The sequence below is a fragment of the Bubalus kerabau genome, chromosome 13 (assembly GCF_029407905.1).
Source record: "Bubalus kerabau isolate K-KA32 ecotype Philippines breed swamp buffalo chromosome 13, PCC_UOA_SB_1v2, whole genome shotgun sequence".
NCBI classification, from domain to species: domain Eukaryota; kingdom Metazoa; phylum Chordata; class Mammalia; order Artiodactyla; family Bovidae; genus Bubalus; species Bubalus kerabau.
In genome coordinates, this window is record NC_073636.1 from 28,770,130 (window position 1) to 28,784,216 (window position 14,087).

Genomic DNA, 14,087 nt, shown 5'->3' on the forward strand with positions numbered 1-14,087 from the left:
TCAGCTTAGCAGCTAATCTAGAATGGTTCCCTTTGCCTACTCTGGTGCACCTTTAAAGCCATCGTCAACCTGGGTTTCCACCTCTGACATCAAGGAGGCCACATCTCTGGCCTCTCCTTGTCCCCCCCTCCTCTCTCTGCTGGTCTCCAGGCTGACCCAGGAATACATTCCTTGAGGGGATGTGCTCACGGCTCATGTTCAGTGCTCAGGCTGCCTCCAGCTCCTCTACCTCCCTCCTCTCTCCGACGCCCACCTGACTGACATCTTTATCCCCCAGAGGGCCCACTTTGAGCTCTATGTTCCTAGCTAAAAATTTCTCCTTCTCAGGATGCCTCTCCAGACCAGCCTGGCCAGATGCAGCATTTATAGGCTGTGTCGTTTGGCACTTGGTACCCGCTGCCCATGTATAATGTGGTGGAGGGCATGTGAGCTATGGAGCCAGACTCCCTGGGTTCACACCCTGCCTCCATCCGACTGCTTTCTGTAACCTGGAGCAGGTTACTGTGCTTCTTCTGTGCCTATTTCCCAAGTAGGACAAGAACACTAGTGCCTACTTCTCAGGGTTATAGCAAGGACCCAATGAGATAACAGTCCAAGTGTTTAGAACAGTGGCTGTGCATGGCAAACACTTAATAAACATTAAGTTCCTTATTCCTTCTCCCCAGCTGTGCTAGAAGTTCTTTTCAGGGCAAGTAGACCCTGTGTGACTTTTTTCTATACAAAGTAACACATAGTAAGTTATGAATACTGCTACGGGACAGTGCCCGAACACCCATGCTACTCAACAAATGTGAGATGGATCACTTTCATGTAATAGGCTAAAGGCCCAGGTAATAGGAACTTGTGAGGTTTGGACTCTTTCCGATATCCCTGGGCCTTGGGAAAAGGAAGGGAATTTGGTATTACAACAGGATAGGACAACAGGCCCGGAGAGAACGAGAACAAGAACACAGACACATACAGACACGCATGCAAGGATGTGTCCAAGGTACCTCTGCCTTAGCAAAATTCCCAGCAGCACACAGGTTCGGAGAGTCTGTCTAGTCCTTACCCTCAGTCCCTTAGGTCATTCAATCTCCATCTTTATTTTGTCAGTCGTCCGTGTTTTCTGCATCTGACCCACTGTAGCACTCATTTGGGGAAGCTGTTTTCAGCATCTCTCTCCTACCACCTGTCCTGCACCAATGGATTCCTGCTCTGTAGAGACTGGGTCTCCAGACCCTGAGACCCTTCGTCACTGGACCCTGAAAAATGCCGCCAGCACTCCTGTCATCACCTGACCACCACCTGGATTTAGGTCGTTTTCCACTTGCCGACTGCATAGTAACCGTGGCGCGTGGAGGGCGCTCTTGGCTACATGGGAGGCTGCTTCACGCAGATTACACGACCAGGCGAGTGGTGCATCAGTCCTCTTGGGTTATCACTGGCTGCAGGAGCAGAGACGCCACCCCGCTCCCCCAAGCCTCACCCTCTGATGGGGCATGAATCTTACTCTGGAGGTCTTGTGCTGAGATGAGAGCTTTCTGGGAGGCACCTCGGCCTGAGCGCCCAGAAGCCATGTGTGTGCGAAGCTGGTGCAAACGGTTCCTCTGCCCTGAGCCATGGCCGGGGCAGCAACAGCACTTCACGTTCCCATTTACTCCCCTCGAGACCCTGCCCTCCGCCTGTCTTTCCAAGGCTTCCTTCCTGTTCTCAGTCTGCTTTTGGACCTGTTGAAAGTGATTTATCCTTAAGCATTAGGTCTGTTTTCAGGGAATTTTGCAGCCGCTTCTGGGCTGCCTGTAACTCTAGGACTAGCAGACAAAGAGAGGAAAAGTCACAGTGCACCCCCCCACCCCCCAGCCCCGAGAACCTTCCTCGAAGGGCTTGCTGCATTCCAAAACGGGACCCTATTGTTCGCTGCTGGACTTGGGGAGCACTCATTCTGACACGAGTGCTCCCTGGGGTACAATGTGATGTGGAGAGGAAAAGACTTGCATTTCTTTCATATCCACCCACCACTGAGAATACCCTAAAGTTACAGCTCATGAAATGAGACCATTCAGCACAACTCTTTAGACTGGAGGTTCCCTCGGCTGCTGACTGTCCAACCAAAAACAGTCTCAGAAACTGACAAGCCATCCCTCAGACTCTTCTCTGGCAAAAACTTCCTAAAAAGACTCAGGCCACTGCTCACTTTAATTTGGTAATCGTTCCAAAGCGCTACAAATTTTTCCTAAAATGCCCCGGCTTGTAAAGACAACTCCACATAGATGGGCAAGTAACACATGTAGTCAGATGAGATGATCATGGCATTGCTCTTTACACACACACACTGCATTTCTCAACACACAGAACAAAAACAAAACTCAATTCTCCCAATCAACCACCTTCTTCCCCCTAATTAATAACACGAACAGTGACAGCACAAAAATAGTAATGTAAGTAATATGTCAGCACTCCCAGGAGGAAAAAACATTTCTAGCTTACCTGCGTGGGTCATGAACTTCCACAGAAAACTTCTTCTCTCTGAAATACAGGTTTTCCAACTGTCTCCATTGGAATATCTGGACAGAAAACAACGCAGTTGAAGTTCAAGTGCGAGAGGTTCACGGCTGCAGTCCTCTGGCTGCGGCTGAACTTACAGCTGGCAGTTTCCTTATCAGAGCCGAACCCGTACAGTTGTTTGCACCTCCTATGCCTCTTGCTTCACACACACACACACACACACACACACACACACACACACACACACACAGCTCTCCAGTTCAAAACCCTGGCAACGTGGGTGTGGATTTTCCTGCAGGCTTCTCAACAGGAACAAAACAAGTTCTTTTCAAGTGGTTCCCCGGCTCTGCTGGGCCTTTGTTGAATTCTCCAAGACAGTTCCCGGCTCCGCAGTTTTCCCTCCAAGGCGAGGGGGAGGAGGGGGAGTGGAGGGCGGGTTGGCGGAGGGCGGGAGGGAGCCGGCGCTCTCAGGAGGGAGCAGTAGCCATCTGCCTGCAGTGCTGATCCGGCTTCCTCCCTGCAGTGCTCCAGTGGTAAGGCACTCGCATTCCCAGCCTCCCCTCGGGACTCCACTTCCCGCCCACTAATGTGTCAGCGGCTGGACTCGCCCTGGTGATCTGGGGCGGCCGGGGAAGCTTCCCCTCCAAGGGTAGGGGCTGCTCGGACCCTATTTGGGGGCAGGCGACTCCAGATAACAACAGAAGCCTGACAAGCCCAGCTTCTTTCTTCAGCACAAAGAAAATCAGGGCTAGCGGGAGGCTGCAGCCAGGGGCTTGTGGCCACTGGGGCGTTGGAGAGTGAAATTAGGGCTGTTCTGAACAGTGGAAGCTAAACAGAGTTCCTGGCACTGCCCAAAGGCCCTGAAGGGCCTGGTGGACATTCTTCCTTGGCTGAGTGAGTCTGTTCACTAAGATGTTTGGGAGTAATTAGGGTGGCAACATTGCTCTGTGAGGGGGTTCTTACATTGGATGAAAAAGAAAGTTACTTCAACTCTGAGGGAAATGTCAAAAGAAGTTCAAGTTATGCCCATAGCATTCATATTTGTATCTGATGCAATACTGCAGTCCCTTCAATAGAATTTGAGTTTGTTTAGCCCAAAGAAGGGCCAAACAGACCTTCACCCTGCAAGTGGCTGATTTTTTCCCCTGGTCCTCCCTTGTTTCGCCCACTGAGTTAAGGCAGATGCTTTTCAGGGTCTTATCTTAGACCCAGGATCCTCTCACCTGACGCCCCTGACACTTTCTGATCTGCTCACATTCTCTCCTGCAAGACAACAATTTCTGTGTCCCATCAACCCTCCTTGCCAGGCCCAAGACACAGGCCTAGCCAAAGGACTCCGCCTTGTTGTCAACCTGGGCTGGAATAAAAACCGTTTCTGGCAAGGCTGCCTTCTCACAACCTGCTCTGCAGAATCTTACAATGATTCTGTCTGCCTAACGGGGAGGAGGACATGGATTTTCTCTGATTTCAGAGCCATCTCTTTTGTTTACAGCTCAGAGTACATTTTGCTCTGAAGTCCAAGGAAAATTGTACTTCCTTTTCTCCTTTCAGGTCATTTCCAAGGAAAGCAAGTCCTACCGGAGCTCAGCGAGCCTTGTGTCCGATCACAGATGAAAAGCCACCTGTGTAGTCGATGACTCGAGTCCCAGATCTGAGCCTTATCTGATGCTCATCTTATCTGATGCTCTGCTAAACCCCTTAGTGAAATGCACAGAGCTCCTCTCGGATTCCCCACTGATAGGTATTTACCGAGGTTCCACTTGAACTTGGCCACAGACACACAAGCACCAGAACTAACAGCTCCCTGACCTTGTAACCTGGAGGTAGGCAGTACACAGAACAAAGTGGCCAGGCAGATGCTGTGGAGTCCAGCTACATTTGTTTGAATTCTGAGTCCCCTACATCCAAACTGTGTGACATCAGGTAAGTGACCGCATCTCCTTTAGCCTCAGTTTTCCCATCTGTAAAATGGCAATAACGCTTCTAAGGCAGAAGCAATAGAGATCCTTAGCACGGTACAAAGTAAATGCTCAGTGAACTCAGGTCTCAGTGCAATTCTAGTTGCTCTTACTTCTCCCAAATCCTGGCAAATGAAGTAGATTAACTCCAGAACAACCAAAATTATTAAGCTTTTTTTTTTTTTAACTTCTAGCCCTGTCATTGGGGTTTAAGAAAATAAAAGTCCCAGAAATCCAAAGTGTACGGATTTAGTATTCTGCCTACACCCCATCCCCTTTTCTCCAAAGAGAGGGGTAGGTAGGAGATGGCTGATCCCTGAGGGGGACTTGCAGCATGTGTGTGGCACCCACCTGGCCAGGTAAGGTGGAGCCTCGGCCAGGACCTGTTTCTCGGGTGTGTGACCCGAGGGCCCTGTGCTTGGTCTAACATTCTGCTGTCTCCATCTCAAAATTCTCAATAAGCTTGATCAACAGGCCCTGAATTTTCATTTGTCCTGGGCCCTGCAGATTATGCCACTGGTCCTAACTGATGCTCATGCCTCGGGCACTGTCTTTGGGGGACAGCACGTGGGGGAACATGCATCTGATGGGCAGACCTCCTGGGCGTTATCCTCTTGGCGCTGGGGCACTGCCAAGCACCTCACACGGGCCTCGGGCTGGGAGCTCCCCTTCCTGGTGGAAACTCCCAAAGCCCAACACTCAGGGGGTGGGTTCCCTGGCAATTCCTCCCTCCCTGGCTTTTTAAAACAGAACTTATGCCTGGCGTTCCCCAAAAGTACTCCCCATGCCCCTGGAGTGGAGAGCCTCATGTCTGCTAAGGACCAGAACACAACCTTGTGTCTGCTGTGGCCCTTCTGCCCACTGATGGTGCATTGCAGACTCCTGCCTCAGCACGGAACCCTGACGGCCCAGCTCCCAGCACCTGTAGGCATTTCCAACAGGAGCAGAACAGTGGCTTTGCCTCCTGTTTGTTCTAGGCAGGGTTTTTTCCTTATTTTCTTCTTTTTTTGTAAATGAAAACACGGGGAAGGGAGGAAAGGAGGGTAATTTTCCAGGCCAGGAAGGTTCCAGGAACCCAAAAGGAGGTGCTCATGAGGGACCTTTCCTCCCACACCTGGGGGCACATGGAGTGCTTGGGAACAGGCAGGGGGTGCAGGCAGCTGGACGCCCCACGCATCAACGTGGCCTCTGGTGCTCGAGGGCCCCTGTGCCCACCGTACTGAGGCTGTGCCTACTAAACCCTCCCTCTGAGGCTGGTAGAGTAGAACAACAAGCAGATAAACAGCAGACATTTGGCTTGGCCTCCCGTTTGTGAACAGCACAAGGCTCTGAGGCGCTGGTCTGGGGGCAGCCCTTGATCATCCGTGTCACTTCAAAAGAACCCCTTTGACTCACTGCAGCCATCATAACCCAGCCACCAGCTAAAGACACCAACACGTTTTGGGAATCCACATAAAGAACTCATTGAACACATAAAGATGGTTACGGCTGGGCTAGATCCCTTAGGAGTTTGGCTAATTCCTATGGCCAATTCTGCCCAAGGAGCTACCTAAAATCTCAAACACAGGTCTATCAGTAATTAAAGGACTTATTAATTAATACCTATGAAAAAGGCTTAATGCACTTCATTGGGGCATCTTTAAAAAGCAGACGCCTCTTCTTTGATCTTTTAGCATCCTCCCCACCCCCAAGAAGAGCAAGTGGGAAACTTTATTCTTGGGGAAAATGAGGCCCAGAGAAATGAGGGGAAAATGCCCAAGGCCACACAGCAAGTCAGTGAAGGAACCAGAAATAAGAGTCAAGGGCACCTGGCCCATTACTCTAACCTCTAACTATGTTCCTTTCCCTACGGGGTCCCCCAATTAGTGGGAACAGCTCTTACTCACTAATGGATGGTTAACTTTACGAGTGGAATGATTTTTTTTTTTTTTTTTTTACAAACGAGCAGCTAGGTAGGAAGTATAAGCCACATCTTTTCCATCCTATACAGCGGCTTTTCTTTCCTTTACAGGCTGTAAATGATAACACATATTACTCCTTTCTCACCTTAGAGTCCTGGCTTCCTCTGGTTTTCTACATAGAGATGCTTCAGTATCAGCAGCTTTCCATTCAGGACTAACAAGTAACAATCATGATTAAGAACAGACTTAATAATTTGGCCTTGCTCGGAAAACAAAAAAGAAGAGAAACCTTCCAGAAGTGGTTTTATGGAGACCGTGCCTGTTGCCATGATTGGAACCACGGGTGGTCGTGGATGTGGATTTGTGGCTTCTGACCCAGATGTGTAGTTCCCAAGCATAGGTCTTCCAGTTCCCCTTGCTGGGGCTCAATGTGATGTGTAAAAGAGATGGAAAATGTTGATGCACAGAAAGCAGACAAGAGTGGCTAATAAATACAGCCTCTGTGCCCTGAGTGCGACAGAGTACACTAAAAACACTTAACAAGCCGGACCAGGTTCCTGGATCCCATTAGATGGTCTGCCTGATTCCCACATCCTGTGTACACTGGAGGTCAGGGCTGGGAAGGACTCATGTCCTGTTCTTTCGGAGTGGGTGAAGGCGTAGTGGGGATGGGCCAAAGGGCCTTGACTCCCTGAGACTTCCTCCGTAGCCACTGTTTACTGGGGGCCAGCACAGCACGTGGGGGTGATGGGTGAGCTCTCGAAATGAGACGGAAATAAAGGCTCGAGAGGAAGCCGGCTTTAGTGGCTCTGATTCTTGAGCAGGACTCGAGGGGGTGGGGGCTCGTCTTCCTCCTGTCCCTGAGGCTGAGTCACCGAGCCTCTTAATGACCTCTCTCTGAGTAACTTCCTGCTGCTTCTAGAGGGGCCATTATACTGAATCCCGGGGGCCATCTGGCCAGCCCCTGCCTCCCACAGATAAAGCAAGCCCAGGGGGGAGAAGTTAAGGGACTGGCAGAGGTTAAATTAGTAACTGATGTCAGGCCCACTCTTGTGGGCTCTTCCTAACACACCAGGGGGATCTGGCAATGAGTGAGAACAGAGTTGTTTCCAGCCGATGGTTAAGTAAGTCATCACTCCTCCAAAGGTTCTTGGCCTCCTGCTTTGCAAACACCAGCAAGGAGTTCTCTTGTATTATAAGAAGAATGAGAATCAGGCCAGGAATAACTTTGGAGCTCAGGATGAAAAATACCAATAGAAAACCACTGCCTGATTTCATTTTTGCTCTGTTCACCCTCTAGAAGTTGTCACTGTCATCTCCGGGTGTATTTATACCTTCAGCAAATAAACATGAGCTGACACACACTGAGATGGATACAGCACAAAAGAAGTCACTCAACCCCAACTGGATGGACTTGAATTAAAATAGGAGAACAGCACAGAAAACCCCAAAGCCTGCACACTCAGAAACTTTTTACAGGAGTCCCCTGATGAGGCTCCCCGGTCATTCAGGAACTAATTCTACGAACAACAGAAGCAGTGCTGTTTTTAATGGGTTAAACCTCTATGCCGGAGGTTTTTATATCAGTTGCATGGGTATTCAATATATTGGGATGGTCAGCAACTTTGTTTGGGTTTTTCCACACCATCTTACGGAAAAACCGAAATGAACTTTTTGGCCAAGCCAGTATTTTATGCTTAGAGAAGACCGAAACAAGGCCCTGGGGATTTAGGTAACATCCAGTCCCCATTCCTCTTTCGAACATTCAAGTCGTGCTGTCTACTCTACACAAACCTATGCTAAGAGGACAGAGGAAGGACATGCCTCCCATGTGTCTCTATGTCTAAGGTGCTTGTTGGGAGGATGTGACATACATAAAACAGACTGTATCCATGGCACAGGAACTAACTTCACGATGGAGTTTCAAACCTCCTAGAGTTTCTGTATCAGGCTTTTGTTCTAGGGAGGGACTTCCCTGGTGGTCCAGTGGTAACGAATCCGCCTGCCAATGCAGGGGACACGGGTTTGATCCCTGGTCTGGGAAGATTCCACATGCTGCAGAGCAACTAAGCCTGTGCGCCCAGAGCCTGTGTTTTACATCAGGAAAAACCACTGCAATGAGAAGCCCACACATTGCAACAACGAGTAGCCCCTGCTTGCCGAAACTAGAGAAAGCCTGTGTGCAGCAATGAAGAGCCAGTGCAACCAAAATAAATAGTATTTAAAAAAAAAAAACAACTCCATGGAGGCACCATACCAATTTATGAGATATGTCTGTACTCTTGTCTCAGAATCAATATTCATGAGCATTGCTGAGACTCCCTGGTTTTGGTTCATCAGTTTTAGGGATGAGAACTCCGACTTGGAAGTCAGGAGGCCTCAGTGCTAGTCCTGACTCTGTAAATCCATCTTTATCTTGGCTTCCTTTTCTGCCTTCCCTTACCAAAGGAGGGGCATGTGTGTGGGCCTTCTGCATCCAAAGCATGGAGTGAAGGTCAGCACTATAAATCCTTGAAATGCCACCCGGCTACTCTTTGGAATTTAAAAATAAAGTCACTTGTTTTAAACATCTCCTATTTATGGGAAACAGTACAGTTGACCCTGGGTATCCTCAGGGGCTTCGTTCCAGGACCTTCCTTGGATACTAAAATCTGAAGATGCTCAAGTCCATTATACAAAATGGAGTGGTATTTGCATAAACCCCAGGCACATCCTCTGTACACTGTAAATCATCCCCAAGTTATTTACAATAACCTAATATAAATATAACCAAAATCACTGCAGATGGTGATTGCAGCCATGAAATTAAAAGACGCTTACTCCTTGGAAGGAAAGTTATGACCAACCTAGATAACATATTAAAAAGCAGAGACATTACTTTGCCAACAAAGATCCGTCTAGTCAAGGCTATGGTTTTTCCAGTGGTCATGTACGGATGTGAGAGTTGGACGGTGAAGAAAGCTGAGTGCTGAAGAATTGATGCTTTTGAACTGTGGTATTGGAGAAGGCTCTTGAGAGTCCCTTGGACTGCAAGGAGATCCAACCAGTCCATTCTGAAGGAGATCAGTCCTGGGTGTTCATTGGAAGGAATGAAGCTAAAGCTGAAACTCCAATACTTTGGCCACCTCATGCAAAGAGTTGACTCATTGGAAAAGACCCTGATGCTGGGAGAGATTGGGGGCAGGAGGAGAAGGGGACAACAGAGGATGAGATGGCTGGATGGCATCACCGACTCGATGGATGTGAGTTTGAGTGAACTCCGGGAGTTGGTGATGGACAGGGAGGCCTGGCGTGCTGCGATTCATAGGGTCGCAAAGAGTCTGACATGACTGAGCAACTGAACTGAACTGAATATAAATGCTATGTAACTAGTTGCTGGCATGCAGCAAATTCAGGTTTTGCTTTGTGGAACTTTCTGGAGTTTAAAAATTATTTCTGAATATTTTCAATCTGCAGTTGGTTGAATCCACAGATGTGGGACCCACAGATAAGGAAGCTAACTATTTCACTGACTAAAAGCATGGTTTTCAAAGTTGCACAGTCTATAACTTACTGGCTGTTTATCCTTGGCAATAAAATTTGTTTTTCTTTTATCATCTTTGAAATAAGACTACCAACAACATCAGTTTTGTTTTCATAGCGATGCTGTATCAATGAACTAATACATACTAAGTGCTGCATATGGAGCTAGGTATGTAGTTAGCACTTAAATATCAGCCATTATGTTCTCTTTCTGCCATCACTCACATGACAGTATTACTTTTCATGTAAAAAAATATAGTTCTCATTACTTTGAACACGTAGCCCGGAGTAGAGGTTTGTGAAATTCTTTTTTAAAATATGGCTAATATGGTGCCATGGGCATTTTAAAAAATGTTTTTTGTTCATTGAATTTTTCACCACACAAGGATAAGTCTAACCCAGGTTCCACTGCATCTGCTTGAGTTGGTTTTTGATGTATTCTCTTCAGGTTCTTCCAGTTCTTACCCAGTCAGTTCCTGGGTCTACCACAATTTTGACCAGAGTCAGTTTTGACCATTTTCCTGCTGATATTTTTTGGGGGTATCACACACCTTGTGGGATCTTAGCTCCCCAACCAGGGATTGAACCCCTGTGCCCCCTGCAGTGAAAGCGTGGAGTCCTAACTACTGGACCACCAGGGAATTCCTCCTGCTGTGACTTCTAATCTCACAACACTCACCCTGAGAGGAAGTAGCCTCCTATGATACAGCTCAGTAGTATTCACATGGAATGGGCCAGACTGGAATCCAAACCATGGCCTCCAAGACAGGCAAACTCTGTCCCCATGTTACTAGCTCAGAGAGTGGTTGTGAGGGTGTCCTCAGGACTAGCGTTGATAGAGGGCTCCCTGGCCTCCATTTTCTCCCGAGAGGGCCAGATACCCAGCCAAGAAAACGATAGCTAATTTTTCAGCACCACCGGACCTAATGGAATCAAGACGTTCCTCTGGCTAACTCCTCAGTGTCAGACTACAGGAGCTCTCAACTGATTTGGTTAATTCAGTGACAGACGTCCGGAGCACCAGGCCCTGACCCTTTAACAGACAGCCTGTTTTTAACCCATCAAAAACCTTTTAGCTTCCTTCGGCTTCAGAGTCGTTACTAGGGGCAGAGAGAGGGAAAGAAGATCCACAGATACTTAAGAGGTCCATGGAGAAAACAGGCCATTTTATTTGTCCCCACTCAATGCAATTTCCGTTTATTTCTCTCCTTGGCAGGCATCTCTCTGTATCATTTTCTTGTGTGTATTTTGGCTTTTTCTCAGGGAGACCTGACCATAAAGCTTTGGCAAATGTAAAAACTTTCAAGAGAAGCTGAAAGCGTTTTTCCTTCCTTATCCTTGGCCTCCTGATGGAACTTCTTCCCTTCTCCACGTGCCTCTGGGGGGATGCATGCGGGTTAGTGTCCAAAGGGAGAAACTGGCCAGGGGTTTCTGGCCAGGTAACTCATTTTACCCGAGTCGAACTTTGTTTTTTTTCAGCAGTGAGCATGGGGGCTCAGTTTGGTGTGGCTTCACTTCTCTGCGTGCCAGGCTTTTCTTTTGAAAAAAAAACAAAAACAAAAACAAAAAAAAAAAACTTCAAGGCTTGGGACTTCCCTGGTGGTCCAAAGGAGCTCTTCCTTGGGAGACTCTGTGCTCCCAAGACAAAGGGCCTGGGTTCAATTCCTCATTAAGGAACTAGATCCCACATGCCACAGTTAAGACCCAGAGCAGTCAAATAACTAAATAAATATTTTTAAAAAAACCATTCAAGGATAATCACAGCTGCTATGACTTCTGTGAATGGGATGCTTCAAAGATGGAATTGGCCTGCAAAGTACTAAGCCCATCTTGGATGGGGAATTTTGATGGGAACCACTCCCAATGGCAAAGATCTTTTCTTGGATGGCTGTTAAGGGTTTTTTGTGTTTTTTTTTTTCTTGACACTTTTGGAGGACAGACTTTGGGTAACTCTGTATTTAAAAAAATTTGTTTTGTGGGGATAGTTAAGAGTTGGCAGTTAAGAGTTCTCTTATGCCTGGAAGCCCTGCCCAGAGGTGTCGCATCACAGTGAGATCTGATTTCCCTGATTGGGGGTACCTGAATCCTTGGGAGATGGGGTAGAAGAGAGGATAGGATGACAACCAGCTCTATATAAACAAAAGTAAACACTCATAATTAAAAGCCTGGATAATCAAGCTTAAAAAAAAATGACAATATTCTAGTGTTATCTGTAAAACAAAGTTTAAAAATGTTATTCAACCAGCAAGAGCTCTTTGGGAATAATCACTTAAGAGCAGTTGGCATGCACTTTAAACCAGCCAGTGTTTCAAGGGCTGGCCCATCCTTCTGGGGAGGGGAAGGCCTGGCAGACCCTGGTTTCTGTGGGGACCGCCCAGAGTGCAGGTGTGAGCTCCAGGCTCTCCTGGTTGGAAAGTGTCCTAGGGAGCACGGGGGCCGGGCAGGCTTGGGGCCAGGGCAGGCATGGGACGGCTGGCTCAGACTGCTGCCGAGAACACTCAGCAGTCCTGCCAGCTGCTCTGTGACGGTGGTGCAGCCAGGAGGGGCAGAAGAGGAAACCGGCACTTCTCTGCCGCCTGCCCTAAACTACATTTTTTCATAAGGGCTGTTCCCACCTCCCCCCCAAGACGTCCCAGCCCTCAACTGGGCTGGTTCTCCTCGATATTCATTCATCTCCCTCTGTCAAGCCAGTTCTCATCCTGTGTCATAAAATGTCTTTTTTTACTCAAATGTCTTTTCTACTAGACTCTAGGCTTGTTGAAGGTATTTTCCTGGCACATAGCACAGTGCTTCAGGGCATATTAGGCACTCAGTAATTGTTAAGTGAATAAGTGAATGAATGAAGAACTCTATAAGGTAGGTTATTATGGCAACCAGAGTTCAGAGACGTTAAGTCACTTTCTCCAAGTCACACAGATCATTAATGATGGGATTTGGTATTTGAACCCCTATCTGCTCAAAATTCAGATAACCTCCATGCCATGAGGAGCCACCAGCCCTTGAACTTGCACGTCTAGTTAATACATTTCTAAACCACATGGGAAATGGCAATGGGGAAGTGACAGGGGGTCCAGCCTGGGAGCTGCAACCCAGGAGATACAGCTCTTCCTTCTACTGGTAGCTCTGTCTGAATTCAAGTTGGTTCCAAAGTGAGTAGGTCTCCAGGAGCTCAGAAGCTCAAGCTGGAATCCTCTTGAGTCCAGACCTGGAGTGACCCCTCACAACCCATTCTGGCTAGACAAGTGGAAGGCTCTTTGCTAGGCATGACCTGGAGCAGGCTGAATCCTCCAGTAGAGTCCCCCAACCCCACCTCCAGGCTCGGCCAATGAGCCCCTGGGTGCGGGAGTGAGAGCTTGACAGTGTTCGGGCTGTGCTAGGGTTTAGTATGAAACAGGTTCACACTTCAGGAAGATCACCTGGGGATTCCCCTCTGAATCATGCTCATTAAGAAGGAAAAACCTCACAGAGCTTCCTAAGTATTGTGGGGTTCAGCAGAAACAAGCTGAGAGCCAAGACAAGGCAAAGGGTACTGGATCTGACAAACAGGGTTTCTCAGCATGACGTTTCCTGCTTCTAAGCAAGAAAAGGCATCCAGCTGAATGATTCAATGGCCTGCCTTCGTCCAGAGATTCACTTTTGACATCTAGTGACTAGTAGTAATTTGAGTCCTTTTTGCTCCAAGAGACAAAAAATCAAGGGACAGTCTAGAGCAGGAGTCCCCAATCTCTGGGATATAATACCTGATGACCTCAGGTGGAGTTGATGGAATAATAATAGAAATAAAGTGTGTAATAAACGTAATGCTCTTGAAGCATCCCCATACCATCCTCACCTCACCCCAGTGTGTGGAAAAACTGTCTTCTATGAAACTGTTCCCTGGTGCCAAAAAGGCTGGGGACCGCTGCTCTAGATGGACTGGTAGGGAAATGTTATGCTTTTTGTTTTTCCATCAACAAGTCTAAGCTGTTAAAAACTCTCCTGCCTCCCTCCCTTTCCTTACAGATGTCTGGTCTTTTCCTCCAACCCTTCCTTATAGAAGCTATGCTATTTATCCTCTTTCTCTGAGACCACTATACACATATATATGGAGGTGGCTCACAACATGTTAACAGAGAGCAGAGATATTCCGCTCTGGCTGCCTTTTTTCATTTAACCACTGTTTTCTACCTTGGGTCAGGCACTGCGATACCAGTGGGCATGTGGCAAAGAAAACACCGAC

At 47.8% G+C, this 14,087-nt stretch overlaps 1 protein-coding gene across 3 annotated transcripts in view; it reads right to left on the reverse strand.

The window, feature by feature from the left end:
* The window catches only part of FRMD4A (FERM domain containing 4A), a 323,302-nt gene that overhangs the window by 71,547 nt on the left and 237,668 nt on the right, over nt 1-14,087 (reverse strand). For all 3 annotated transcript variants that reach the window (XM_055543859.1, XM_055543862.1, XM_055543861.1), the window contains exon 12: nt 2,470-2,546. In XM_055543859.1, the coding sequence (XP_055399834.1) occupies nt 2,470-2,546 (77 nt within the window). The remainder of the gene's footprint in view (nt 1-2,469; nt 2,547-14,087) is intronic.